Source organism: Terrapene carolina, unplaced genomic scaffold (genome assembly GCF_002925995.2).
Source record: "Terrapene carolina triunguis isolate 2854851 unplaced genomic scaffold, T_m_triunguis-2.0 Scaffold49, whole genome shotgun sequence".
NCBI classification, from domain to species: Eukaryota; Metazoa; Chordata; order Testudines; family Emydidae; genus Terrapene; species Terrapene triunguis.
Genome location: NW_020664400.1, coordinates 4489580 through 4513613, shown reverse-complemented (window position 1 = coordinate 4513613; position 24034 = coordinate 4489580). Strand labels below are relative to the sequence as shown.

General features: G+C 56.8%; 1 protein-coding gene across 1 annotated transcript in view; it reads right to left on the bottom strand.

The window, feature by feature from the left end:
- Positions 1–14626: 14626 nt before the first annotated feature.
- NUDCD3 (NudC domain containing 3) overlaps positions 14627–24034 on the bottom strand; it is a 49747-nt gene continuing 40339 nt past the window's right edge. Inside the window, exons 4-5 of the mRNA XM_026656811.1 lie at positions 16226–16414; positions 14627–14748 (exon numbers count right to left, since the gene is read on the bottom strand). Of these exons, the coding sequence (XP_026512596.1) occupies positions 14638–14748; positions 16226–16414 (300 nt within the window). The 3' untranslated portion in view covers positions 14627–14637. The remainder of the gene's footprint in view (positions 14749–16225; positions 16415–24034) is intronic.

Genomic DNA, 24034 nt, shown 5'->3' with positions numbered 1-24034 from the left:
TGGAGAGCAGCGGTGTCTACAGAGAACCCAGCGCAGGGGTCCTTTCTGTGAGAGTGATGCTGCATAAGGGGCATCCTGCCAGCATCATCTGGAGCAGGAGATGGAGCCGGGGCAGAACGTGCAACTGGAAATGAAGGATGCAGAATTAGCCCAGCAGGAAACTCCAGGGGGAAATCGTGCCTGTTGAGATGGAGCCCAGAGTCCCACAGCCACAAGTCTGATGAATCATGTAGCCCTGGGGATGGGGGGGTCACCCACCAGCTGGTGCACCCCCTCATGAGCAGGGTGTAGCAGCTTCTTCATCTCTGGCACCCCTGTCCACGGTCACACCAATCCAGGCTTTAAAACCAGGAGTCAGCCCTCCCCAGAACCACAAGATCAGCTTAAAAACCAGGAGATTTTAAATGACGACATTAGAGGGTCTTTCGAATGGGTTCCTGGGCACAGAGCCTGGCGGGGTCACCTTTGCAAGCTCTTCTCCACAACTAGGAGAGAGACGCTTGCCTTTTTTAAAAATTAAAGTGGAGCGTCTCACACAGTCACCTGACTCCGGGAGCTGGGGCTTTAAGAAACACAGCAGCGATCACAACGGAATACAAAGGAACTGAGATGAGAGGCACGGCCCAAAGCGAGGGAGCCTTACCGGCTCTGCATGGAGGGATGCCCTGAACACTTCCGGGATGTGTTCCCCGTCATTTGCTACACAGCAGCCTCACCACTCAGCACACAGGGGCCTGCGTCATCATGGGTATTTCCGGGGGAACCAGGCTCCTAAGCACCTCTGAGGATGGGGGCCGGGCTGCCTTCTTTCCAGGAGCTCGTGTGCCTTCAGCTAGGTGCCAGACATGGGAGATGCTGTTTGCACCGGGAGTTTTTTGGCCAAACGATTCCCATCGATGCGGCTTGTACATCTCACCCTTCAAGCCAGCCACTGCGTGACAGAAGCCACTCAACGAGCATGTCTGTCTACCCTGCATCTGTCCTGCCTCGTGGATTAATAATAAATGTCTATTTCTTTTATAGCCCTTTCCATCACTAGATCTGTTACTCCTCCCAGCACCCCCTGGGAAGTAGGGAAGCTACTGTATCTGTAAAATGGGAAACTGAGGTACAGGGAGGCTAAATGACTTTTTGAATGAGGTTTTTAAGATCAGGCTTGACAAAGCCCTGGCTGGGATGATTTAGTTGGTGATGGTCCTGCTTTGAGCAGGGGGTTGGACTAGATACCTCCTGAGGTCCCTTCCAACCCTGATATTCTATGATTCTATGACTTGCTCAAGGGCACAGGAAGTCCGTGACGGAGCAGGACATGACCACTGGTTTCCCATGTGCTCTAACCACTGAGCCGTTCTTCCTCCTTGGAAGTGTGGGGGACAGGGACTGTCTGCTCTGCTCTGTGAAGGCACCTGGCACAATGGAGCCCTGATCGCAGCTGGTCCCTGGGCACTCCAGTAATAAACATGATTATTAATAATAAGCGACTGACACACAGGACACCTGTGTTTTGTTGCATGTGACACTGTCACTGACAGGTTCTAATGGTTTTTAACTCTCAAACCTGGTGCTAAAGATGGTTTCTCATTGTGTCAATTAACTACCAAGCTGCTTAGAAGCCAACTCCCCGGGTAAAATAGAAACGCTAGCCCGTGCAGCCAGAAATCAGCAGCCGGTCTGTCCGGAGCCTGGTTGATCCCTAGCACAGCTTCTCCCACTGGAGCTAAAGGAAGCCTTGAGTACATTCAAACGCTGTCCTAGTTTCACTAAAAATAGGATTGAAACCCGATTTCCTTAAACCGGCGCCAAAGGCCGTGCGGACTCTAAATGTGTCTGGATCCAGGTGTATTTCAGTTCAGCGTATGTCGCTTGGGAATTGATTTAAACGAACTCAAAGCCGGTCACTTCACTAAACAGGTGCAAGTTAAAGCCTTGCAACCCTCTCGGACAGACAGGGCCTAAATTGTCCTCTGTAGGGACCAGCCACTAGAGGGCGTGATGCAGCTGTTTGCTAGACAGCAGGAGCAAGGCGGGAAGCAGGATTCCTGGGTTCTGTTCTGGCCCTGGGAGGGGAGTGATGTCTAGTGGTTAGCCCAGCAGTGACCCGTACATAGATCTGGCACATTCACTCTAAGCAGCAGTGTGGCTGAAACTCAGGTGCGTCGTATGAGCGACCTGGATTCTAATCCCAGTTCTACCAGGAATGCCCTTGTGTGTCCTCTCAGCGCGTTTATTGGGGAAAAGGGTCGTTTCCTGGAGCACGAGGCCTTGCTCAGGAGCCGGGAATGTGGCGGGCACAGAAACAAACAGGAGCGTGTGGAGGGGAGCTTAGAACTCATGGTCTCCGCCGGCTGCTGCGTCATCAGACCCTATTCAGAGCGAGCCCAGAGAACAGAATGCATGGCAGTCGCATTCGGCTCAGGGCTCCCCCGATCGCTCGTGCCCATCAGTACGCCGGCTACTGGTCTCTCCCCTGCATGTGTCCGTTGCATCTGCTCCTACCACCGCTGGGCTGCATCTTCAGAAACATGCCTAGGCTGCAATTAGCCAGCTAGGCCGCCCTATATAGCGATCGGCCTTATAAACTCACAGTGCAACTTCCTACTTAGCCTGTCAGCGGCATGGGGCAGGGACAGCGCCTGGCACAATGGGGTGCGGCTACCCCAGCACACCTAGTAATCTTTCATTTCATTTGCATTGATCTTTGCCAGCACATGCACTCTAGCAAGGGGGGAGGGGCGCAGGTTGTGCTGTTCCCGTGACCACTTGTGCCGAAGGGCAACCTGTTGTGGGTTGGCCCATGACTGCGCTACATTGAAGAGGGTTGTAAGTCGCCGCTAAGATCCTTTATGGAGCCCTGCGGCTGAAATAATAGGGCCTGGCTCCTCACGAATCTAAATACCTTTGAGGATCGGGGCCTACGGGGGCCTCCGAGCAAACCCAGGTACGTGTCATGCCCAAAAGAAAGGCACAGGTGGGCAGCGGGGCCATGCTTAATACAGAATGAAAGAGGGGTCGGGGCTCGAGCAATTTTTGGACGTTCATAACTGATGCGGCAAGCTGGGGTGCCAGCGCTAAGAACTGCCAGGCCCAGAGGTGCAGGGGCTCAGTACCGATGAGGGGGTTCCCTGGCTCTGACTTTGTGAGGGTTTCTGGGTCTGGGAAAGAGAGGCAGAAAAAGACCAGAAAGGGGAGGGGGGAGAAAGCAACAAGCAAGCAGCAGGCACAGCAGCTCTGGGAGTGTGGCCCGTGCAGAGGTCCAAACTCCATGGCCAGGTTCTGGAGCTAATGGATGGCCTCTGTATCTAGGGAGCCCAGGCCTTGTAGACCATCCTCCAGATGCCAAGCTGGGCACTCTTCCCCACAGGAGCCACTGTCTGCACCGCTGCCCCCCAAGTCACAACCCGGGGAAGAAGCCAGGCCAGGGCATGGCTGCAGCCACGCTGGCCAAGCCAGAGAGTAGCCAGGGGGGCCTGCTCCAGGAGCTACAATCAAGTGGACAAGGAGGCAGATGCGGGGATTGGCGCCTGGATTTAGTTCGTGTGTTGGACTCGCTTTCTCACTCAGCCTTCCACTCTGTAAGGACATCACTGTCGTCTCCCTAGTGGCGCCGATCACCCTGGCGTGGTAACGGGCAGTAGCCCACTTGCCCAAGAGGCCATAGCACAGAGATCCACTGTGGTGTGTGGCTCTGAGAAAGAGAGAGCTTTTGGGCAGAGTGGAGGCTAGAAAGGGGCTGGGAGTAAAGAAATGGCCTCCTGTTTGGCTGTTGCTTTGTTCAGGGAAACAGGACTTTGTAAATAAACAGTGGTGCCAAGGATACCCGTCTTCAGCATGAGCAGCTCCTCCTAATGGAGGCAACTCACAGGGCTCCGTATTTTGGCTAACTGCTCATGTCAAAAAGGGGTGTGATGGTGGCAGACCAGGTGCCAACTCATGCCAAGGCCCCTAGGTCTCCATTGAACTCTGAAAAATAGATAGCTGGCACCAGACTGGCTCGCCTGTGTTGGTATCGTTAAAATAGGTGGTAGAATTAGAAGAATGTTAAAACTTTATGAAATGCTTGCAAATTGCTGCATGCGTTAATTTCACTCATGAATATTACCTTATAACACAGGATACAGCTTTTAAGTGTTTGCTCAGCAACTGTCAATCACCAGAGAGGAGAGATGCATGAACAAGTGTGAAATACTCTTTTCCAACCAGAGGGTTATCTCCTGCCCGAGAAAGGAGGCCCATCAACACCAGACAAACCCTCCTGGAAGGAACATCAGGGGACAAAAGACTTTATCGATTGCTTTCCCCACCCCAGCCCCCTGCACGAAGAGGAGATGTGTCACCGAATTCCTCCCACCAGCTGAATTTGCAACTCAAAGCAGAAGGAATAAAAAAGCCCCATCAAGGAGGGACTGTCTCTTTAATGCTGCTCAGACTCTGCGGGGCAAGGATTACTAGACATAAGCAAGAGATCCCCAGTGCTTGGCCTGGGTTAGCACTAAAGGACACAGAGCGCTTGCTTCTTAGAGAAGCTTCTATTACTTTTGAAACTTAACGTTGGAACTCATCTGTGTGTATGTACGTTTACCTGCTTTAACCTTATAAATAACTCTGGGATTTCCTTTTCCTAGTTAATAAATCTTTAGATAGTTTATTATTGGATCAGCTGCAAGCGTTGTCTTTGGTGAGAGACCTAAGGTGCAATTGACAGGGGGAAGTGACTGCTCCTTTGGGATTGGGGAAAAAAACCTGACTATTGCTGTGATTTCGGATGTAAGGGACCATTGATCACAAAGGCAGGCTCGCCTGGGTGACAAGACAGAGCAGAGTGCCCATGGGGGCGTCTGTGACTGCATGGGACAGATGTTACAGGGGCTGAGGAGTTTACATGTGATTGGTGAAATTGTAGAACTCCCAGCCAATGTGGGGTTCGTGCCCCTGTTCCTGACAGTCTGCCTGGGGCTGGCACTGACACTCTTGAGCTGCTGTAGGACAGCTTGACAAGGGTACCAAGCCCAACGAGGGATAAGGAAAACCCCACAGAGGACGTTGCAGGGTCCCCTGATTTCCCTTGTGCCCCAGGTTCTCTCGGCCCATGTGCTGCTTCTGCCTCCATCCCAACAAGAGAGTTTTGTTCCAACCTCAGAGTCACGCAGGGACCCCCAACTGGTGCACGAACAGCTGGGCAAACTCCCCTCCCCCGAAAGCGACCGAGAAGGAACACGAGAGCGATCTGGAGGTGGAAAATCACAATTGGATTCTAGGTCCCCTAGTCCCTGTGCCCACTGCATGGGACCCCCGGCCTGGCCGGCCAATGGCCACATATCACGGCCCTGCACCCCAGCACTGTGCCCCTGGGCACATGCCCAGCACATATCGCTGCCCCCTGGCTCAGCCTGCACACGCCATGCTGCCTGTACCAGGGTTGCTGCCTCCTGAATAGCCTCTCATGGCCAGGGGTGGCTCTGCAGCAGCCCTGCCTCAGTTTCCCTCCAAGGTTCCCAGAAATAATCTCCCAAGGCTTTCTCACTGCTACTCCTCGCCCCCGGCCTCGGGCAGGTCGAACGACATGAACAGTTCGGAACATTGCTCAGAGTCCCAAAATAAATTCCCTCCCCGGGCCCCCAGCCCAAACATTCATACTGTGTTCCGGCATTTCTGCCAGTCCTGGGGCTCTCCCCAGAGGCCATGGCCCAGCCCCGGCTAGCGGGAATCCTCATTCCCCCAAAGGCCAGGATCCAAAACTCTCCCTGAGTTATTGTCCCTCATGCTCAGACTGACCAGACGCCCTCTGCCACTTGCCTTACATCTCAGGATCTGCACCCAGCCTGCTCCAGGCTTGGGCTGACCTTTCTCTCCCTCATTTCTCCCAGGTCAGATTGACTCATTGGGCCCTACTTCATTTCCCCATGTGGGGAAGGGAGTGAACAGTGTCCCAGGTGAGGCTGTGCTCCGGTAAAGGGCCAACCACCCCTGACGCCGCCTTCCGGAGGAACGGTGGCAGCTCTGTGTGCTGTCTCGAACCGCTGCCTCGCACCCCTGCTCAGAGCTAGGGCGCCTGCTTTGTTCCCACCCGCTGTCCCAACGGGCATCACGTCCGCTCCAAGAGATCGGGCCGGGGAAAAAACGCGGGTGATTTGTCCTCAAGTGGGACCACTCTGTGCTGGGATTCAAACCTGCTGCTAACAGGGGTGGGGGCTGGGGGTTAGGGTGGTATGTGATATCATCTGTCTTTCCCTGTTTCAAAACCGGGTTGATTAAAGTCCCACCCTGAGAAATGAATCCCTTACCGCTAGTGCTAGCGCTTAAAACCAGGGCACCCTGCCAGCTGTGGTGCAGCAGAACCCAGGGCTGCCAGCTGCTGCCATCGCCCACGCGCCAGTTTGAAGGGGGCTGCTGGCTGGGCAGTGTCAGGTGGCTGGGCTGTGGGTGTTGCTGCCCACAAGGGCCTTTCCCCTGGACTCAGCCACACACAACGCTGTCGGAGCTGAAGTTTATGGTTGCATGCAAATCACGGGCCACTATGCTAATTAGCTCATTGTCTCATTTGCATGAAGTGTGCCACCTGGAGCTGCACAAAAGGTGGCATCTCTGGAGAGGGCAGCAGAATCCCCCCACCCCAGCTCTCTCCCTGGGGAAGGGCCGGGACACGCTCCCAGAAGAACAGGCGCAGCCCCCGAATCCCACCATCCCAGCTGGGCAGCACCTCCTGCCGCCAGGGCCCTGCCTGGGCACAGCTCTGCATTGCCTGCCCGTCGGCGCTTTTAGGGAGGGCAGTGGTGGACAAGGCCTCTGCCCCGTGGGCCCCTGAGGCCAGCAGGAGAGACAGTGTCCACCTGCGTGTCCATCTCCACCCACCCGGCCAGCGCAGCACAAGCCAGCCCCTGAACGAGCGCGGGCTGGGCTGAGGTTCCCTGAGTAGGGCAAGGGAAGGGGCTGGCAGAGAGGATACCAGGCCCTGGTTGGTGGGGGCAGAGCTGGAATGACCAGGCACCTTCCCCCGCTGCAGCTGGCCAGCAGGGAGCAAACCCGCTACTGCCCTCCCCAGAGGTGGGCTCGTGGGGCCCAGCGTGGCCATGGGCCTGCACTGGGCAGCTGGAGGTATAGCCCGCAGAGCCCTTCGTGGTTTGGTCTTGGCCTCCCGGGCGCTGTGTCTAGCCCCCATGCCGGTGCAATCAGTGGAGGGGCTGCTGCGGCCCAGCCCCCATGCACCAGAGCTGCTGTTTTCTGGAGTGCTGGGGGACGGGGGGCAGGCTGAGGGATTTGGGGGGCTCTGGGGCTGAGAGAGAGAGATTATTCTGCTGGGCAGGGGCTCACTTTTCCAGGCAGCCTGGGTGAGGCTGTGTGTCTTGTCTCTTTAACTTGCATTCGGAAGCCAGGTGGGAGAGTCCCAGGTAGACACTGGCTCCCTCGTTCCAGCAGAGCTCCGAGTTCAGTGCCAGAGGAAGGAGCAGCGTCAGGGCATTTAAACCGGGCTGAATTAGTGAGCTAGTGCGGGGATGGACAGGGCAGGGTTCGCTCACGGGCTGGTGCTGACCCCCGGCAGCCAGAGTGCACAGGGAGCCCTGCCAGGCAGGCAGGCAGGCAGCTGGCACTGCTGTTGCCATGGGCACCGGAGGCAGCTGTGGGGGCTGCACAGAGCCCCCTTATATTTGTGCTTTCGTTCGCCAGAGAGAAATTGTCACTCGGCTCCTGGGAGACAGAGGCAGCTGCAGCCCGAGCTGAGTGTCACCCTGGGGATGGGGGTGGCGAGGACACCCCAGGTGCAGGCACCATGGACCCTGCCCGGGTGGGGATCAGAGGAGTCACCCAGGGAGTGAGAAACCAAGTCAGTGTGAAATAATGGCGCTGGGGGACCCTTTCCCTGCTCGGTGCCGGAGCCATCAGTCCCTTCCCAGGCACCGCCCAGCTCTACCTGGCATCCCCTTGACTCCGGTTTCCTCCCGTCGCCCCTTCATCTCCGCTCTCTGCATCTCCTCCGAGGGCGCTTTCCCTCTGCAGCCTGTCTCCTTCTCTCCTCCTGGCTCCCCTGCCCCCAGTCTGCCCCAGCCACCCTGCTAACTCCAGCTACCCCCACAGCCCCACTGGGGTTGCATTAAGACCTCTGCTGACCCCCTGCTCCCCATACGCTATGGGGATGTAGGGCTGCAGCACCCCAATCTCCCCCCCCCGCAGTCACCATGGAAATGCTGTCAGTTCCAGTCTCCCCACGCCATCCGGGTGACCTGGAAAAGCCCCCCAAAGCCTGACACCCCCCAGGCTGGGGGCTGCATCCCCAGCCCGGCAGGAAAACTGACGGTAGGAAGCTGCAACATTGACCTCGTTAATTGCGATGGGGCAGCTGGAAACGAGGTGGGGGCAGCTCAGTGAACCCGCAGCAATCAGTGCCCACGCTGGTGCTGCCACATGCAGAGGATCTCTTCTGCCCCGAAGCCCGAGCCCCACAATCCCGGGGGCCCCTCTGCTCCCTGCCACCCTCCCCTGCATAGCAGAAATCTACAGGCCCCCAGCTCCAACCATCCCCATTACCCGAAGCCCCCTTCCCCTGCAGTTCCAGGGCCCCGGCCACTTCTTAGGGGCTCGTTAGCTGTCATTTCCAGGCCCACATGTGGTCCTATTTCCAGGGCTGGGCCTTGGGGCTGGCACCAGGGGAGGCCAGTGCTGGAGACTTGGTGCCTCCTGGGGGCCCTGGCGGGACGCAGCAAAGGGATGGCAGGAATGAAGCCCTTGGCACCACTCCCCTTTTAGGGAGCTCCACGTTGGGAACCCCCTTCTGTCCACATCTGCCGCCCCAGGCCCTGGCCTCGCCCCCCAGGTTCCAGGCCAAGCCAACTGCTTGACGGTGGGTTTGTCGAAGCGATGCACAATCCGGCTTTAAGCAGAAGCCAAGATGCAGGGGTAGCATTGGCCAGGGGCTCAGGCCCGGAGTTCCTCCCACGCTGAGGAACTTGCTGCATTTTGTGCATGTTTCTCCCCTAGCCCCCGGGAGGTTCTTCGAGCCTTCCGCCAAGGACCCGGCCGCCCCCCGGGGCCGCTACCTCACCACTGCCCCCACCCAGGCCCGCTCCCTGGATCCCCTGGGAGAGAAAGGGAGAGACCGGGGTGCTCTCTTCTGTACCCCGTGTCCTCTTTCTGCCCTGTACCATGGTGCCCCCACCCTTCGGGCTTCACCCCACTCTTCTCCATAGCCCCAAATGCTAAGTGGGCGGGCTTAAGTTGTGCTTCCTAGTTACAAGTGCGAGTTCTGGTGATCAGCCAGCCGCTTGCCTGCACCATCGCTGCCAGCTGGAAAGTGCCAGGGAGGAACAGCTTCGAGGCGGGGGTGAGACCAGCTCTCTCCCACTCCCGAAGAGCCCGGCTCCTCCACCCCCATGCCTTTGGCCGGCCGAAGGACATTCGCCTTCCCAGAGCAGCTGATGTGGCTCAGGTGAGTCGGCCTCTCGCTCCCGTTTGCAGCACGTCTCTTCCCCTGGCTCTTCATTAGCACGGGAACATTGGTGTGAAAACAGGATCTCTTTTCCCGGAGCATGCTGCTGCTCGCGGGCCACGTCAGCGTGAGTCAGGCTTCGGAGGAGGCCAAGGGCTGGTCGCTGGTGCCTAGCTGAGAGCAGCCATGGCCCCTGGGAAGCGGCGGGGTGGGGGGGTGGGTACTAGGAGGCTGGCTTCCGCCTATCGAAAGGAAGATCAAGAGGTGACGTGAGCACAGTGTCTGAGTACCTTCACGGGGAGAAAGTCCCGGCGCTAAAGGGCTCTTGCGTCTTGGGGGAGAAAGGCAGACCAAAACCCACCGGCTGGAGCTGAAACCCGGCCAGTTCCGATCAGAAATGGTGCAGCCTCTTAGCAGCAGGGATGACTGACCCCTGGAACAATCTCCCACAGGACATGGGGGAGTCTGTCTGCAAGACGTGACAGTCCAACCAGGCTGCTGGGCTCACTGCAGGAGTAACCGGGTGACATTTCAGGGCCTGTGCGCTACGGGATGTCGCACTAGATGAGCACAATGGTCCCCCCTGGCCTTAGACTCCGAATCGATGAACCCCTGGGAGAGGCGGGAAGGAAAGGGAACAGAAAGAGCAAAAGTCACCCTGGCTCCTGGCGCATTCCATGCTCTGTGCACGGTGCTGGCACTCACCGGCCTGGCTCCTCATGGGCCCAGGGACGTTCCCCTGGGCTCCCAGGCAGCCCTGACCCTTCCCCTCTCTGCAGAGCTGCACGTGGGTCCCCTCGGACTAGGCCACCCGGCGCACAAGGGAATGAGCCACTGGTGAGGAAGAGCCACTTCTGTAGCCAACTCCCGCTCACTCCCCAGCCAGTGACAGGGCCACTCCCTACAGCCTGAAATGCCCCCTCTGTTCCTCACCAACCTCCCCACAGGGAGGGCTTCTCCTCCCCACACTGCCGTGCCATCCACCCCTCCTCCCCATGCCCAGCCGGCTGGACTCTCAGCTGCCCAGGGAACAGCAGGCGGCTGCAAAAAGGAAGCAGCTGGTGGGAAGATGTGGGTCAGGGCTAAAGGGTTAATCTAGCAGCCATGTGGAAAACATCACACACCTTAGCCCTAGCTCCTTGCTGAATGGCAGAGCGTCTCCTCGCCCCCCGCGGGATCTAGCCAACTCCAGTTCTTTCCTCCAGGGGTGGTTTAGCCTCCAGGTTTAGCCCTGGCTGCTGGGCACGGCTCTGCTTCGTAGCTCGGCTCCAAGCGCTGCCCTTGCCGGGTGAATCCAGGGAGCAACCCTAAGGCAAGGCCCAGCTGGAGCCTTGACTCTTTCCCAGTGACCTTGTCCCAGCCCAACGCATGTCCCCGGGGGTGTGTGGGGGGGGATGTCCTCACACTGAGTCACATACGTGTGCACACAGTTGCTCGGATATAAACATGTTTATTGCAAAGGAAGAGGGAGGTGGACAAATCCGAGCGCAGCCACATGTGGCGGCCACGGGGTGCCCGGCGCTGGCTCCCGGGTGCTGCCTGCTTCCCTGCCAGCCTCCGAGGGGCTTCCTGAGCCAGCGGAGCCGTACCGTGAGAATGAAGCAGGCTGCGCCCACCGCAGCACAGGCAGCTGGAGACGCTTGGCCTGTGGGCCACCCTGGCCTGGAAGAGACCCGCAGAAGAGGAGACAAGGAAGAACAAAGCGAGAATAACCACTAGGTAACCTCCAGGCTGAGGGAGAGGAGCTACAGGTACTGACCCAACTGGGCCTAAAGGAGTGGGGGGCCGGCCAGCAGAACACACGGGCTGGGCTACTTTAAACAGGCAGAGGAACTGAGTTACCCCAGAAGGAGGAGACCCAGCTGTGATGGAGAGAGGGCAGAGAGTCTAGGCCAAGGGGCTCTTCTAGGGGGTGGCCCCCAGGCATTGACGGAAAGGGGGTGTCAATCTCAGCCTGAGCTCCTAGGCTGACGTCCTGTGGGGCACACGGGGGGAACGGGCTGCAGGGCAGAGTAGGCTGAGCTGGGCTCGCCCAGGGCGCTAGCCCAGCCGCACGAGTAGCAGAGCTGCAGTTGCCCATGGCTAGTGACCAGCGCTATCCAAATCCATGGCTATGGGGAGAGCTGCAAGCCCCCACCCGCCGCAATCGGGCCCTGCAGGGGGGGTCCAGGGGTGCGCCGTGTAGACCACAGCATCTGTGTTTTGACGTCACCCTTAAAAACAACACTAATTTGGCCCCAAAAAATCCCAGCTCACACATCTCAGTAGAGACTTCTTAGAGCGTAGCAGCTAAATTCCCCCCAAGCGGAGCAGCACTGCAAGTGCAGCTCGGAGCCGTGTCCGGTCCGTGTGCCTGAGCTCAGAGCAGAGAGACTCTCGCCTGCGCTCTCAGGCTACGTCTACACTGCAGCTGGGCACAAGCCGCCCTCGCGGGACTCGAGCGAGCAAACCAGTGTGGCCATGGTGCCTGGGGCTCTCAGGCCCAACTCTGCTGGAGCTGCCGTGCCCACCCGGCTCGTTTTAGCGCAACAGACCTGTGCTTGAGCCGCTCGACGTGTCTACCTGGCTTGGGAGGCTTGCTCCCAGCTGCAGTGTAGACACACCCGTCATGACCCCAAGGGCTGGGCCCCCGCAGCATGGAGGAGGAAGCCACCCAATGGATATGGAGGGGGACAAGTGCCAGACCAGCAGGGGGCAACAGATTGGCATAAGGAGCCAAAGGTGGGTGCCAACGGGGAGGGAAGGGAAAGTGGGCCTAGGGATTTGAGTAGACTAGGGGCCAGGGAGGGACTGGAAGTCAGTAGGCTGAGCAGGGGAAGATTGCAAAGGGACATGGAGCTGGGGATTCAGGGGACTGGCTGGGCAGGAAAACTGGGACTGAGCTAGTGGGACAGGGGAAGGAGAGAGAGAGAGAGATCTGACGATGCAGGGGGAGAACTGGTATCAGCTGGGCAGAGAGTGGGACAAGAAGCCTGCAAGGGGGGGGGAGGGGCACAGCTTGGGACTGGGCGCCAGGGGGGAGGGGGCAACTGGAGATCATGGAGGGGGAAGAGACAACAGATAAGGAGCTGGGAGGAAGGGCAACTGGGACTGGCCGGGCAAAGAGCGGGGAATAGACGGGGAGTTGGAGGCAGACGAGAACTGGTTGGGCCCAGAGCCTGGGGCTGTAATAAGCCTGAGGAGGGAAGATTGGATTGGCTAGGTGAGGAGAGTGGGACCAGGGGCAGGAAGAGCCAGGCTGGAACAAGACCAGTTTGGAAGGGACAGAGCAGGAGTCAGGCTTGGGAGGCAAAATAAGTTGTGCCCACAATATTCCTCTCCCGCACCTGGAACCCAGGAGTCCTGAGTCTCACCATTCCTCCACTGTCAGCAAATAGCTGTAAAACCCACTAGCAGAGCATCCCATCCCCCTCTCGTGCTGGTCCACAGCGAGGATGACAACCTACTACTGCTATCAGTCAGTCCGTTAGCTCAAGCAGCAGAGGTCTGGGGGCAGGATCTACAGGTTTCAACCCTGCTGATGATCCACGGGGTCCCAATAGGATTCCACATGCTGGAATTCCTGTTGGGTTTGTTTCCAGCTTGTTCTTTTAAGACCCTAGGAAGTTACACCACACAACTAGGTGCAAGGAACATGATAAAGTCTGCAAATCAAAAGCTAGGAAATGCCCAAATGAAGGTTGCCTAGACAACCTTAATTCACCCTGTGTGCGCGCGCATTAAGATACAGCCTTTAAGGACACGGTCACATGCTATTATTTCTGAGTCCTCTCTGGGGCTCGCTGCTACAGCAGGCAGCGGCAGCCTGCAGGTGGCCAGTTTTCCAGGCTCTGACCCGCTTGGGAGAAGGGCGGGGCATCAGTGTGGGTTCTTGGCGATGGAGAGGACACAGGATGCAGCACAGAGGGTGACCTGGATGGGTCTGAGCACTTGGCTTTAACGCCTTCAGAGGGGAGCGTCTGCAGACCAGTCCCACCATATCTTGCGTTAACAGTGCTGGCCACTACGCTGGCTAGACAGACACCCGCTAGCTCTGCTCGCCCGCCACACTGCCCCCTTTATCGTGAGACCTTGAGCGGAGCGAGGCCGTGGCTCCCAGGCTGGGAGATTCGCTCCGAGATGTAGCGTAGACACCGCCTCAGTAGCTGGGGACACGATACTCCATAAAGCGGCCACTAGTTTTGGGTGCCCAATGAGATGCCCCTAGGACTTGGTTTTCAGACTCCCAAGCCAAGCAAAGACAGCAGGAGCTGCAAGCACTTGCTGCCTCTGGAAATCAGCCCCCAGGTGCTTTAGGCACCCAAAGCTGGGCTGACTTCACAATGTGAGCCCTAGGGGGTTGTGTATATCAGCTTATCTTTGCAAAGGCAGGCACAGGGTAGGCCTGGCCTCTCGATCTCTGCCAGAGCCAAAACCTTGTTAATATAACCAGCAACTCAGTACCCCAGCTGCCACGGCTAACAGAGAACTGGACGCCTGCGGATAGATCCGTGGGTGCAGAGGGCAGGGTGCCACACTTGGGCCCATGCCCCGGCTGCATGGAACACTTTGCAGGTGTATAGCGCTTGGAGCACGGCATGGTCTGTTCCATCTCCGTTACCAGGTGTCTGAGGCTGCAGCTTTTCCCTCCCGCTGCCAGCGCGCTGGGGCTCTGAACACAGTGCAGCTCGGTTAGATACGGCCACCACAGATTGGCAACTTTTCAATGGGGGCAGCGCTGCCATCTCGGAGGGTCAGGCACTGGGGGCTGGGGCGGGCTCCCCAAAAGCAAGAAAGACAAACTTCAAAGTCACCTCAACAAGCATCATCTATTCCTGAAAAACAACAGCCGCCCGTGCCCCCCCACCCCCAGCAGCAACCGGGGCCATAGCCAGCGAGAGAAAGGGAAATGCTACCAGCAGCCGCTGGTTGCCGTGGTGACAGAGGACGTAGTTCTGCATTTGCTAGGCTTGCCCCACATGCATCTCAAACGCGCCAAGCTGGCATTCCCCCCTCCCCCCCAAACCACACCCCCGCCCCAGCCGGTTGGCAGCTGGCTGTTGGCAAACAGCCCCCGGTGGCAACACTAGGATAAAGGGGCGGCTGGACATCACTCATGGGAGCAGGCAGAGGGGGAAGCCCAGGCTTTGCCCCAGTGCTAGCTGGTTACACACAGTGGCGCTGGCCTTGGCCTCCAATCCCAAGCGTGGATGTGATTTTCCCTTCCTTGCTGGGCGTCGTCAAAACTGCACGGCCCCAGGGGAGATGTTGAACATGGCAGGGTCGAACTTCTGGCCCCGGAATGGGGAGCCTTCCACGTCCCAGCCCTTCTTCAGCATCTCGTGCACCTTCTGAAAACGCAACGCACTCGAGTCAAGTCTACTGAGGGGAAACACAGCTGACGGAGACACAGTCCCACCCCCCAGGTTGGTCTCACTGCCCCACTGGTCTCTGCCATTCCCCAGCTGGGGGCCACCACCCCTTCTCCTCAATCGAGTGCCTCAAAACCCTCAGGCTTTACAGCTGTCGCCGAGAAATGAGTTTAAGGAACCCCCCAAGCCAGCTCCACGCCCGGCCTTCCCAGGGAGTGGCTAAGCTCAGGGTCTGTGCCAAAGAACAGAGAACAAAGAGGCACTGGCTCATTTCCCAGAGAGCTTTGCACTTCAATACCAAGCTGAAAGGTGCCTCCTGCTCTGGTCTCTCCGCCTCACAGCGCCACCGAGCTGGGCTCCATGACAGACCTGCACCCAAGCCCTGTCCTGGGGCAGTGAGATGGCGCTCAAACAGCTCCCCCTCCGCTCCTGATAACAGCCACCCTGCTGGGCCACTGCTGCTACGGGAGAGCGAGTGGGAGCCAACTCTGCACTGGTGGCTGCTTGCTATCAGCAGGGCCTGGGCCATTGGGATGACGGGAGACACCAGCTTTGCTTTGTGGTGATGCAAAGCCATTGGCCAGCCTGTGGAGTCTAGGCTCCCTGGGTATTGGGGGAAGGCAGCAGAAGTGACGTGTCCCTTTTTAACCTCCAGATGGCAGGACACGGACTGTTCCTGGCCACCCTCAGCAATCTTGGCCGTTTCACCTGCAGGCTCAGCTACTGGGCAGACAGCAGAAGCCAGGCTGGCCGTTACCTGCTTGCTTCCGGGTGCAGCTCAGCTGGTTAGGAATGAATGATCTTGGACCTGCATACCTGGGCGATTGCCTCTCCTCCATGCCCGGCTGTGATGGACAAGACCCCCTCTTGCTGTCAGTCCTTGCCTAGCTCTCTCCAGAACAGCCGACAGGGCTCTCAGAGGACTGCGGACTATGGAACGCACGGCGGGTGGGCCGCGAGGACTGGGCATTGGTGACTTGCAGGGTACGGCGTGAGGCTCGCCTGCACAGGAGGGTGTGGGGAATACGATGCTTGCTGAGGGCCAACGGGGGTGGGGGGGTGTGTGTGATGGAGAACTCAGCATTGCCACACAGGATGCAAGGTCCAGGCAACGAATGGCTCTCCTGGGTGCACATCAGAGTATGCAGTCGTTTACACTAACAAAAATTCAATGGCAGGCAAGATGGTGGCGCTCAGCTCCCTGGAGATGGCTCATGGAGCGGGATCCGTTCAAGTCAGAGCAGCTGGGGCCCTTCAGGGAGTCAGGGTAGGTCTACAGCTCCCGGCAGTCACAATGGGCAAGAGGAGAGACAGCGCTTGCTGCTAAGTCCCTACTCAGTCCAGCCGGCCGCAGCCATCCCCTAGTGCCTGGGGCGCGGAGTCAGAATAAAGCGATCAGCAAGGATCTGCCCAGTCAGCTGGCAACCCACTTCCCCGCAAGCTGCGAAGGACTTACCAGCTCATGGCTCTGGGGCTTGCCCTGCAGTTTCTGGTGGTAGTCGAAGGTCAGCCTGTCCAGCACGGCGTGCTCCTCTTCGTCCACCGTGGCCATCGAACGCTCCTTGTTGATCTTATCGATGTCTATCGGCTCCTCTCCCTCCAGGATGGCACTCCACCAGTACTCCCCCACCTTGTTCAGGTTGATCTGGGGACACAAAAGCACTGTCAGCCCAGCAAGCAAGAGACAAGGTGCAGCCAGCCAGCCAGGCCTGGGGCCGGAGGGGAGCCCAGTCCAGGAATCACCACTCTAGGCAAGAAATGAGGTCTCCCAACGGAGCGTCAGGGCCTGTAGGAAGCAGGGGCAGCGGAGCTTGCCCAGAAGCAGCAGCTGTAAAAGCTCCTCAACAGCATTTCACTGGCTCCGCTTTAACCCCAACGAATCAACAGGCTGGCAGCTCCCAGTCAAGGGGGGCAAAATAAATATAGAGCAACAGAAGTTCTGCTGCAACCAGAGCGTCTCGATACACACAAGGAAATCAAATTAAATGATTGTTCCAAACAGCTCCCTGCCCCCAGAAATCTTTGGGCTAAACTACATTTATCACCCACCACTGACCCCCTCACCTGCACCCTGCCCACTAACCCACTATCGTGGGGCTACTGCTGGCATCCCAAGCTGCTCAGTGGCTGCAGACCAAACCCAGCCCACGCTGTGTGCCTGACTTCCTCCTTTCCCTCCCAAACACGGAATTTAGCTCCCAAAGATAGACGGGCCCAAGGCTCAGGAGAGGGACTACTTGGCATTTGACAATGGCCCCCAAGGGTTCGAAATGGGTACTATATATAGCTAGAAAGAGGAGAGTCTAGCTTTCCGGTGGGGTCACAGGACAATGGATTCACACCCCGGCCATTAACACCACATTTATGTGCTGAAAAGCTGCTTACATCATTTTGAGATGGTGCACCTTTTCTTTGCTGTCGAGTTGCCTTGTGGGAACTCTGGGCGTTGGCCTAACGCGGCACCGTGTGGGGAGGATGAAGGCTTTATGGGCACTCATTTGGGGTGGGAGGGGAGGATGACTGTTGTTGTGAGTTATGTGCCCATCCCAAGTCTTTATACCCTCCCACACCAACAACCATTCACTGTGCGGCTTCTGCTCAATGGGCGCTACACCAGCTGGAGCTCTGCCCACTGAAGGGGACGTTCCCCGGGCTAGCAAGCAGCAGTGCCCTGGAGGATGTTTTACCACGCCATCCAGTGGGAACATACACGGCTGCCAGGGTGTGCCCCCCACTATGTACAGCCACAGCGGGAAAGGGATTAACCATGCTACGCACTGCCATGTAGCCCAGGAGAGCTGGGTCAGGGGAGACCTCTGTCTCATTCGCTCTTCCTTCCGACGCTGCTTAATCCAGGATTCTGGTTCTCTGCACTGGGTCTATCCAGAGTTCCTCTCTCTTTCCTTCTACGCCCTTAATACTAGTATTTCCATTTTATGAAGAGAACTAAGGCACAGAGCGGGGACCAGACTTACCCAACGTCCCGCTGAGTCAGTTACCACGATGGGAGTGGAACGCTAGAGTCCTGGTTCTAGCCATTAGGTAACGCTCCCCCACCCACGTGGGCCTCTGGCATCTGTGGGCTGGGGGGGTTCACTCTACCCATTCCAGATTCTCTCTGCATCCCAGCCCACAAGTAGGAAAGCGAACGGAGGGGCTGGCTGGCATATGCCCTTTAGCAGGGAGTGGTGTCTCCCTTCACACCCAATGCCAGTCTGTTCTAATGACTAGACAAGTTGGTAGGTTGCTTGACTCCACCTGGTGAGTTTTTTAACCTGTCCTTCCATAGCAATTCTTAACGACCACCCCTCCCCACCACAGGGCCAGCTGGTTTTGCAGCCAAGCAGTGCAGGACATCCAGGATTCTCCTTCAAAGAGACATGGGGCCAGCAGTCTCCACCCTCACCCCACTCTCAGCATGGCAGGTGTCCCTCTGGAGAGCCAGCTCAGCATGCCCCCTAGTCCAGTCCAACAGCAGACGCATCAAATCTTGAATTAAGAAACGGCTCAAGAACTCGGGGGCACAACTGGAGCTTCCTGATTGGCTGGCAGTGATGTCATCCCCAGGTCTGTGAGGCCAATAATTCGCAGGCCCTGACTTTTATTTGAATGGATAGATTCCATTTCATAACAGCCATGATGAGAGGCCGTGCATTTCATAGCCACTGCTGAACCGGGAACGGCCCTTGGCTTCAATGCCTGCCGTCTTGGTGCAGCCCCACCTGAGGTGGGCCAGAACCACCTGGCAATGGGGTTACGGCTTATTCTTTAAACCCAATGCCAGGCAAAGGCAGGAGAGCTGATAAAAGACAACTGTGTGCTTACAGGGCTGGAAGGTGATGCAGAGCGAGCAGGAATCGCCCCTAGCGGCCCACAGGCTCAGAGCGGAGGGACCTGTCAGACGCACCACTTGATTAAGAAATTCAGACCCTCTCACAGCCAGCTAACGACTCTGCTCGTGTGCAGCCCAGAGAGGAGCCTTCGGCGCGGAGATTTCACATTTCACTAACCCAGAAAAGAGTCCTGCCTCAGCTCCCGTCAGTCTCATCTCCCATGCACGAGCGTGGGCGGGAAGGAGGCTGAAATGTCACACGCTTTTAGCTGCCGCCCCTGCTCGGTGGGAACGCCTGCCCCTGCGTGTGTGATGCAGAATCTGCTCTGTGACAGGAGACAGGGCCAGGCGTGCGTCTGAAGGACCGGCTAGCAGGAGGGGAAAACAGCACTTTGGAGGCTGCCTGGAAGCCTCAGCGCTATGTGAAGAGTCACCAACTTCAGACACAGCCCCAGCAGCTCTGCCAATAGCCAGCAGAAGGGTGGGCAGAAGATTTTCCTTCATAACGCTTTCAACAGCCGGGCCAGAGCCCAATGTCCTGGACTGCAGTCATGGCTGGGGGGGAGACACAGGGTATGTCTACACTACAGGATTAATCCGAATTTAGATAATTCGAATTTGGGAAACAGGTTGTATAAATTCGATTGTGCGCGGCCACACTAAGCACCTTAATTCGGTTTTAAACCACATTAATTCGGTGGTGTGCGGCCACACTACCCCATTAACTTAAACACAGTAATTCGGTGGTGTGCGTCCACACTAACCCTAATTCGAATTAACAAAATCGATTTAGGCTCTACTCCGTTCGTCGAGGTGGAGTACAGAAATCGATTTAAAGGGCCCTTTAATTCGAATTAACTGGCTCTGTAGTGTGGACGGGTGAAGGGTTAATTCGGATTAAGGCAGCTAAATCCGAATTAAAGTCCTAGTGTAGACCAGGCCACAGCAGAGCCAGGTGAGGGAGAAATGTACATGTGTAAACATCACATTGAGACAAACATGGAAGCAGGAGCGTGGAATCTGATACAGATAGGAGCTCCTAGCTCCTGGTAATCAGTATTTCTCTCGCCCACTGTGCTGGGGCCAGCTGAGATGGTTTTTTTCCCAGTGTGTTTTTTATTTTAACAATAATCTCAGCAGTGAAGAAGATATATGGCATGCGTTGGCACCTCTGCAAAATCATCAATAAAGTCAGACAATACAATTTAGTCAACGCTCTCAACAGCTCCGGAGGGGAAACATGGGCAGAAGTGCACAGCTATTAAAGTTATGAAGCAAGGAGATTTTCTCCCGAGCAAAGGAAAGAAGCCGGTTAACAGAGGAGAGGCGGGCGGGGGCATTTTGGGATCAAGCCCTCTAGGCAAGAGGAGCCCGGAAAATATTCCAACACAGATAGCACAGGTGATTCCAGCCAAACTGGTGCATTCCTTCCCCTGGTCATTGCCCAGTTCGGCTTTAGAGACAGAGGAAAGACTCACAGGCTTGCCAACCTGCAGGTGACTAAGCGGGGTGCAGCTGGACTCTCCTCTGCATTAGGAGCAGCAATCATAGGCCGTGGCCATGACATCTGCTGCAGAACCCTGCTCCAGAATCTAAGCTCCAAAATCAAACCCTGCTCTGAAGGCAGAATTATTCATTCCCTCCTGCACTTTTCTACGGCGCTCCTCACTCCAGGAGCTGAATGCTTCACAACCACCATGTGTGTGCACATGGGGCATTATCCCCATTTTACAAAGCGGGAACTGAGGCACAGTGAGATTAAGGACAAGAGTGTCCATTCATTATGGGTGCCCAATTTGAGGTGTCTATGGCACGAAAGTAGTAAGCATTATAGAGCCCGTCATGTGTGCCAAGTGCAGCTTCCAGCGACTTCAGCTGCGAGTGCTCAGCACTCCTGAGAATCAGACCCCAGCGTCTCAAGTTGGGCACCTGGAAGATGAGGAACACAGGGAGTGACCAGCTGTGAAAAGCTCGGAGTAAGTGACTTGCCCAGCATCACATAGGAACGCTGTGGCAGAGGCAGGGATTAATCCATCTCTACAAGGCAGCGTTCAACTGCCTAAACCACAAGGCCAGGCTTTATTCCTGCAGTCGCCTGCTCGATTCACTACACACCTTCCAATTTCTGCAACAAGCGAGGCAGGGGTCCTACAACCAGGGGTTCTCAACCTTTTTCTTTCTGAGCTCCCCCCAACATGCTATTAAAAACTCCATGGCCCAGCGGGGGCGGGGAGAGCCTCAAGGCAGGGGCCTTGGGCATAGGCATAGTTTGACTTCTATTTTACGGAGGCAGGGGCCGGCAGGGGTCGAGCCAGCTCCGGACGGCAGGGTCCAGAGAGGGAGTGCCACCTCCACCCCCCGACTCACCTAAGCAGGCCACCCAGCCTGTTCAGGTTGGGGGGTGGGCAACCAAAAATTATAACTCAAAGGTGGGGAGCTTAGCTCAAAAAGTTTGAAAACAGCTTAGGGTGCAAGCAAGAGGGTAGCTAGGGGCTGTGTGCAGACAGGGGGTAGCTCACGGTGCAGGGAGGAGGGCTGTATGTTGGGAAGGCTCCCCTGCGGTCCCTGTTCCCAGCGGGGTCTACCAGCCACGGAGCTGGGTCTCCCCACCCAGGGGGCTCTTACTGGTTGCCTCTGCGGGAGCAAAGGGGGCTGGGAGCTGAGGAGCAGCTTTAACCTGGGACACCAGCAGGAGATGAGGGAACACTGCGGCTGCCTGCTCCATGACATCAGCTTCCCGCCTCCGACCTGACCAGGGGGTGGGGAGAGGAGATGGGGGGATGGGGTGGGGGGGTGGAGCTGCCCCCCAGGACTGCTGTGCTCTTGCGCTGCAGTTTGAGGTGGGGGGGAGAGGAGGGGGGCAACGCCCTCCACGTTCCCAACTGTGCTCATGGGCTCAGGGCTTCTGCCCGACAGGGAGCACCGGGGCTCGGGGATTCAGCTCTGAGCCTGTCAGCTTCAGCCCTGCGCCTGCCGGCTTCAGCCCTGTGGGGGGTGCCAGGAATCAGGGCTTCAGTCCCACGGGGGGCACCGGGGATCAGAGCTTCAGCCCCAGCTCCTGACTTCAGCCCTGCGGGGGGCGCTGGAGCTCTGGGTTTCAGCCGCAGGGCCCCACAGACCCCTTGAAAGGGCTCGCGGACCCCCGAATGAGAACCACTGCCACAGACAACAGCTTCATTAAGGGTTGATCCTGTCCCACTATAAAAAAAAAAAAGGAGGGAATTTTGCCATTGGGTTCAAAGGGAGAAGTGCACCCTTCCTACACAATCCTAAATCATTCCCTGAGCACTGTCCCATCCTGTCAACTGAATGAAGCGGGATCCTGTGGAAAAAATAGCACATGCTCATGGACTGAAGACTATCATAATGCAGACACACGAGAGCGCTGAGTTAAGATTGCACTGAGCCGTCAGACAGCAGCAGACCCAGCAAACCCCAAAGACCAGAAGCACCCTGTAGCCTCAACCGCCCTGCAAACCGCAACACACATGGCCCAAAAAGATGGGTTTTGCAAATCCACAGCAAACCTGTTGGGGCAGCATCAAGAGAACTGAATCGCATTGCAAAGAGAAATACGGACCTGACTGCACTATTCGTTTCCCTATTGAATTCAATACAAATCAAAACTTTGCGCATTGATTCTTAGACCCTGAGGCCAGAAGAGACCATTGTGACCACCTAAGTCTGACTCCTGTATAACTCCATGGGACTTCCCTGAAGCTGCTCCAGGACTTCCAGCTGATGGCTGAATTTAGCACTTCGGGGCCCCAGAAACCATGGGTCTTTCTGCAGGACAGAGGTCCAGATTGCTGCTGAGCGTGCAGGGCCTTGATCGGCCAGCACTTGACGTATCTAGAATGAGCGGCCAGCACGTGACGGGTCTAGAATGCCTTTCAACCAGAGGGGGCCCAGAGCCCCTTACGGGCTGTATAGAAGGGTCATTCACCTCTGGTTGAAATGGAGGGAAAACGCAGCAGCTGGACTGGTTTATAAGAGGGAACCAGCAGGGCACCTTCTAGAACTGAAGCTTCATTTTGCCGCCCTAAAGGCCCCCTGAAGTTACCCAAGCCGATATTGTGCAGGCTGCAGGAATTAACCCCTCCTGGTGTGGAATGTATTATTGCTACAGCACGGTGTGCTCAGAGCTGTACAAAGCAATGAGGCGGCCAGGGAAAGGACCTGGACTGTAAGTAAGGGAAAGCAATAGACACAGGGGCCCAGCTCCTCAAAGGCACTGAGGTGCCTAACTTCCATGGGTGTCAAGGGGAGTTAGGCATCTGAGGGACCAGTGTCACCAGGGATTCAGGTAAGACTCTTGCTGAGAGGACCGAGGTGTAAGTGGAACAGATGGAGCCGAGGGGGAAGCCTGGTTAGGCTGGGTGAGGGAAGAGGTTCCAAGGATGATGGGACGGGACTGGAGAGGAGATGGGAGATAGGAATGAGGCATTGGATAGAGGAATAAGAAACTGATTGAAGGTAGATGGGAGCTAAGCACCGAGGAGGGCAAAACATGAGGCCAAGGAGCCTGATGCGTATTCTGTTTGTCTCAGCCGAAAGACAGCACAGGCACAGTGCACCAGCCCGCTGCCCCGTGAAGGGACACAACTCAGGAGGGCAGAGCACCACCTCCTTGCACCCAATCCCTGCAGCAGAGCGCCTCTCCCGGGGCACTGGGGTCAGCACCCACTGTCCCAAGAGTCAGAGGGTTTACCACAGGTAGGAGGTCTCCCATCAAGCACAGACTGGGCCCCACCCTGGTTAGCTTGTCGCAGTGGTCCAGATCCTGCAAGACCTGCTGTGTTGGGATGTGAACGGGAGGGAGGAAGCAAAAGACTTTTTAAAAATAACATCCCAGGGGGAGGGAGAGAACAAGGTAGGAAGGGGAACAAATTACAGGGCTGAAGTACTAAATGCCAACTTCACTTCAGCTCCAGCAAGAGAAGAATGTCAGTAATGAGCAATCAGGTAGCGGAGAAGGAGGTGAAGCAGCAGAATTGTTCAAGAGCAAGTGAGGGAATATTGGGAGGGTGGGGAGCCTGCTTAAAAATCAGCAGGCTCCAGCGGAACCTACTCAAGGGCATTAAAGGAATTAACTTGGAGCCGTCGTCAACTGCTCATGGAAGGCAGGGGAGGTCACTGGTGTCAGGGCGATTTTCAACCTGGGATCAGGGGAGATCTAGAGAAGCAGAGACCAATTATTAACATCGCCCCGTAGCTCCCTGGGTGTTACGCAGAAAAGTGCTTTCGTGGCTCTTCTAGGCAGGACTTCGTAACAAATTCAAACAGCCTGGCTAGCGAACGTTTGGTGGTTGGGGGGGGAACGTGTTGTGCAAAACACCGAGCACAGGTTTCTAAAAACAGCTCATGCAAATCTATTTTAATCTCACTCTTTGACAAGCTAACTGGTGTAATGGAGAAGGGGAACGCAGAGGA